The sequence below is a fragment of the Cyprinodon variegatus genome, unplaced genomic scaffold (genome assembly GCF_000732505.1).
Source record: "Cyprinodon variegatus isolate N-32 unplaced genomic scaffold, C_variegatus-1.0 Scaffold1742, whole genome shotgun sequence".
Lineage (NCBI taxonomy): Eukaryota > Metazoa > Chordata > Actinopteri > Cyprinodontiformes > Cyprinodontidae > Cyprinodon > Cyprinodon variegatus.
This window is the reverse complement of record NW_015152195.1, coordinates 16,810-20,568: the sequence shown is the minus strand read 5'-3', so window position 1 is coordinate 20,568 and position 3,759 is coordinate 16,810. Positions and strand designations below refer to the sequence as shown.

Here is a 3,759-nt window from a genome sequence, read left to right as displayed (position 1 = left end):
TATAGAAATAAACTGAATAGAATTGATGATCAATCCATCCTAAAATGAGAGAATCTATATTCGATTATTCTGACTAAAGGAACAAAAGTCAATCAAACTAAAATGAAAACAAACCAAATGCTTTTAAATCAATAAATGCCGTTTATCAGAATGTTTCAGTTCAGTCAAACTATTTTCACTTTTTAATGCCGGCTCAGTGTGAGCAGCAACCTGCTAAACCGTCCATCTCAGGCAGTGGGGCAGGAGGCGGAGCCTAAACAACACCTCACCACGCCCGAAGGAAACTACGCCTCACAGTGGGGCAGAGTGGAGCAGCAGACTGGACATTTATGTGACGTTTAAGTAAACAAAATGGTAAACCCTAAAGTGCAAGAAAGAAATCTGTGCAAAGGAAAATCACTGAAATAAAATCATCATAAGGCAAATATGAAGGAAAGAACCTGGAGAAACATGGACCCGGCAAAGGCATCAGCTGGTGCCTTAATAGAGGCCTGGACCAGCAGGGATCTTTGCAGAATCCATTTTCCTGTCTGAAACTTTCAAATACAAAAATAAAGAGCTAAAGGTTTAAAATATTTACATTAGAAGTTTGATATTCAAAGTTTCTTTTCCCTTTTAGATTGTCCTTAAAGTTTGAAATCTCTGATGCTGTCCTGAAAATATGGCATTCAGGTTCGCCTCGCTCTGCCCCCTGCTGGACAAACACTGTAACTGCATGTGTGCTTTTCTAACAGATCAAACTGGAGAAACAAACCAGGAACCTGAACCTGGATGCAAGATCCAGCTGTTTCAGGTACAGTAACATGGATCACATGAAGTCTCCATAGCAACAGCCTGCTTCGTGCTGCTGTCAGGGTCCATAAACTGGCTTCCTGCTTTCAGAGAACTGATCAGAATCTGACCTGATCATGATCCTCTGTCCGACTGGACGCCCGGCTGGATGCGGATGTCAATCAAACATCTATTTCTGTCCAGCATCCAGTCATCAGCGGGTCTCCATGGCAACCATCCCTAGGTTTTACCTCCAACCGGACGCCTGGGAGCAGCAGGATAATGATTGATATGTGAACCCCCAGAAGGGGGAGGCGGCCTGTTGGCGTCATAGCAACTATCAGATGATGATTGCTGCTGCTACTCTGGGGAAGATTTCTGCTCCAACCTGAAGAAGGAAGCGGTGTTCTGCTTCCAGCACGGTTCTGACCCAGTCAGACTCGGCCCAGCGTCACAGCCTGCATCACGGGCCAGACCCCGGTAACAGCTGAAGCTCCATCCTGGCTTCTTTGGAAAGCTCCTCCTGGGTAGTGAAGGTTCTGCTGAGGAGCTAAGGCTTCAGCTCTGCTCCTCAGCAGAACCTTCCTGTTTCTGTTACCTTTCCTTCCTCTGTTTCTGTTACCTTTCCTTCCTCTGTTTCTGTTACCTTTCCTTCCTCTGTTTCTGTTACCTTTCCTCCTCTGTTTCTGTTACCTTTCCTTCCTCTGTTTCTGTTCCCTTTCCTTCCTCTGTTTCTGTTACCTTTCCTCCTTGTTTCTGTTACCTTTCCTTTCCTCCTCTGTTTCTGTTACCTTTCCTTCTCTGAGGCATCTGGAACAATCTGCATGAACTCGCCTCCATCACTAATTCTGGACCTTTAAAGGCAGTTCTGATGCTTCTAAGGATGGAGAGTAAAACCAATCTGAGGAGCCAAGATGTTCCAGAAATGTTTGACCTCATTGACCTCCAGCATATATCGGCGCTTTATTCTGAAAGTCTGGGACTGCTTCCTCCTACGTGGAGCTCCCTCCGCCTCCAGCGGCCTCCTGCAGCTGGAACCTCAGCAGGAACTCTCTGACCGTCAGACGGTCGTCTGGCCCCACCTGCTGCTCCCCCAGCTGCTGAAGATGCTCCTCCCACCGCTGCTTGTCTCTTCCTGTTTGCCATGAGAGTCGGATCACTGCCTGCAGGAGCGGCAGCAGCAGGCACATAAAGGGGAGGGGCTTATCCTGCAGTGGGAGGGGCTTACGCTGAGCACCGATGCAGCTTTCGTTAGGGAGAAGAACACTTAGGGCAAGTTCTCCGTGCTCCAGAGCCTCCTCCAGCTGCTCCTCCTCCTGGAAACAGCACAACAGCCCCACCAAGGTGAAGAACCAATGAGATGAGGCCAGGTGTGGGGACTGCATCCCGTCGTCATGGTTACTGGCCCAGCCCAACTTGTGTTGTAGTCTCTTTGCATTAAGCAGAGGACCCAATGCCTCCTGGAACCGTCCGGACCTGAAGGACGAAACAAACACACCTGGGATTGGTTGGAGCAGAAGGAGGCTGATGACATCATCATGATAAATTATTCCGTTAGGAAGACGTTACAGGATATAAAACGGAATATAAACAGAACGGCTCCAAATGACACTAAACTCATCTGGGAGATTAGAACATGATGGAATAACGGGAAATCAAGGAACAATGGAAAAAAACGGCGTTTCCATTAATGACAGATCTTCCTCCTGCTCAAAGGTTAAACCACAGGGATCAGTGCTAGGAACAATCAGCTGGTTTTCCTTAGATAGAAAACTGAATCAATCTGACTGGATGATCTGGTTGATCTGGATCTATAAAGCGACCTGAGATGACATGATGTGAATTGGAGATATAGAAATAAACTGAATAGAATTGTTTTAACGTTCAACTCTGTTCTCCATCCATGTTCTAATATTGTTTTGCTGTCTCAGTCTTGGTTGTGAGTATTTGGCTGCTTCCTGCAGAAGCACAACGTCGTGACCTTCTGCTGGAAAGGTCAGAGGTCAGAGAAGTCCAGAAATCAAACCAGGATCCTTTAATTTGCCTAAATCCACCTGTTCCAGATGTTCTAGTGGGTTCCATGCAGGTTCTGTTCTGGTTTTAAACGCTGGTTCTTCTCCAGAGTCTCAGAATCAGAGGATCTGTATTCATGTCCAGACGGGAGAACAGGTTCTGCTTTGTTACCTGAGGAGCAGCTGGCCCGCCTGCAGGTCGCTCAGGTAAAAGAAGTGGCGCACGCTCGGCGCCCCCCGCAGGACAGGCAGGGAACACACGTGGGACAGGTACTGTTCGAAGGCCCGGCTGCGTTTGGCGATGGTCTCGGCCGTGAAGTTCCTACGCAGCTTCTTTCCTAAGAACATGAGAACCGGAGTCAGAAATGGAACCTGAACCAGTGGAGAACATCAGCTCTGCTTACGTGGGAACGAGACGCGCTCCATCTGGTCACCATGGTTACGCCTCAGGGCGGCATGGAGTCGCTGGAAGTCAGAGTAGCGGCGGTTGATGACGGCAGGAGTCTTATCGCTGCCACCCGACTGGATCACATGGATGGTGTAGAGCTGCAGCAACAGAAACCAACTCAATCTTTTCTGATCTGATGTCGGACATTAAAGCGGCGCCGTTGAACTGACCACGAATTTGGAGGCGCCATCCTGGACCACGCTGGCGTCCGTCACCTCGAAGGACAAGCTATCCGAGTGTCGCCCGGTGCTGCGATCCGGACCGGCTGCTCCGAGTCCACGGAGGTTCCTCCAGCGTTCCTGAAGCGGCTGAGTGAGCGTGGAAGGGGAGGGGCCAACGGGGCACACGCCGCCTGGACTGGCATCTGTAGAAAAACAGCAGCAGCTGGATTAGAACCTCCATCAGCTCAGAGGAGCAGGATCCACCCTCACCTTTCCTCTGAACAGCACTTCAGTTCTATTCAGTTTATTTCTATAGCTCCAATTCACATCATGTCATCTCAGGTCACTTTCCAGTTCACCAGATCAT

At 48.9% G+C, this 3,759-nt stretch overlaps 1 protein-coding gene across 1 annotated transcript in view; it reads right to left on the bottom strand.

Annotated features, from left to right (window-relative positions):
- Positions 1-1,528: 1,528 nt before the first annotated feature.
- Positions 1,529-3,759, bottom strand: part of snx21 (sorting nexin family member 21) — a 9,677-nt gene continuing 7,446 nt past the window's right edge. The window contains exons 3-6 of the mRNA XM_015404437.1: positions 3,402-3,595; positions 3,188-3,329; positions 2,956-3,121; positions 1,529-2,247 (exon numbers count right to left, since the gene is read on the bottom strand). Coding sequence (XP_015259923.1) covers positions 1,764-2,247; positions 2,956-3,121; positions 3,188-3,329; positions 3,402-3,595 — 986 coding nt within the window. The 3' untranslated portion in view covers positions 1,529-1,763. The remainder of the gene's footprint in view (positions 2,248-2,955; positions 3,122-3,187; positions 3,330-3,401; positions 3,596-3,759) is intronic.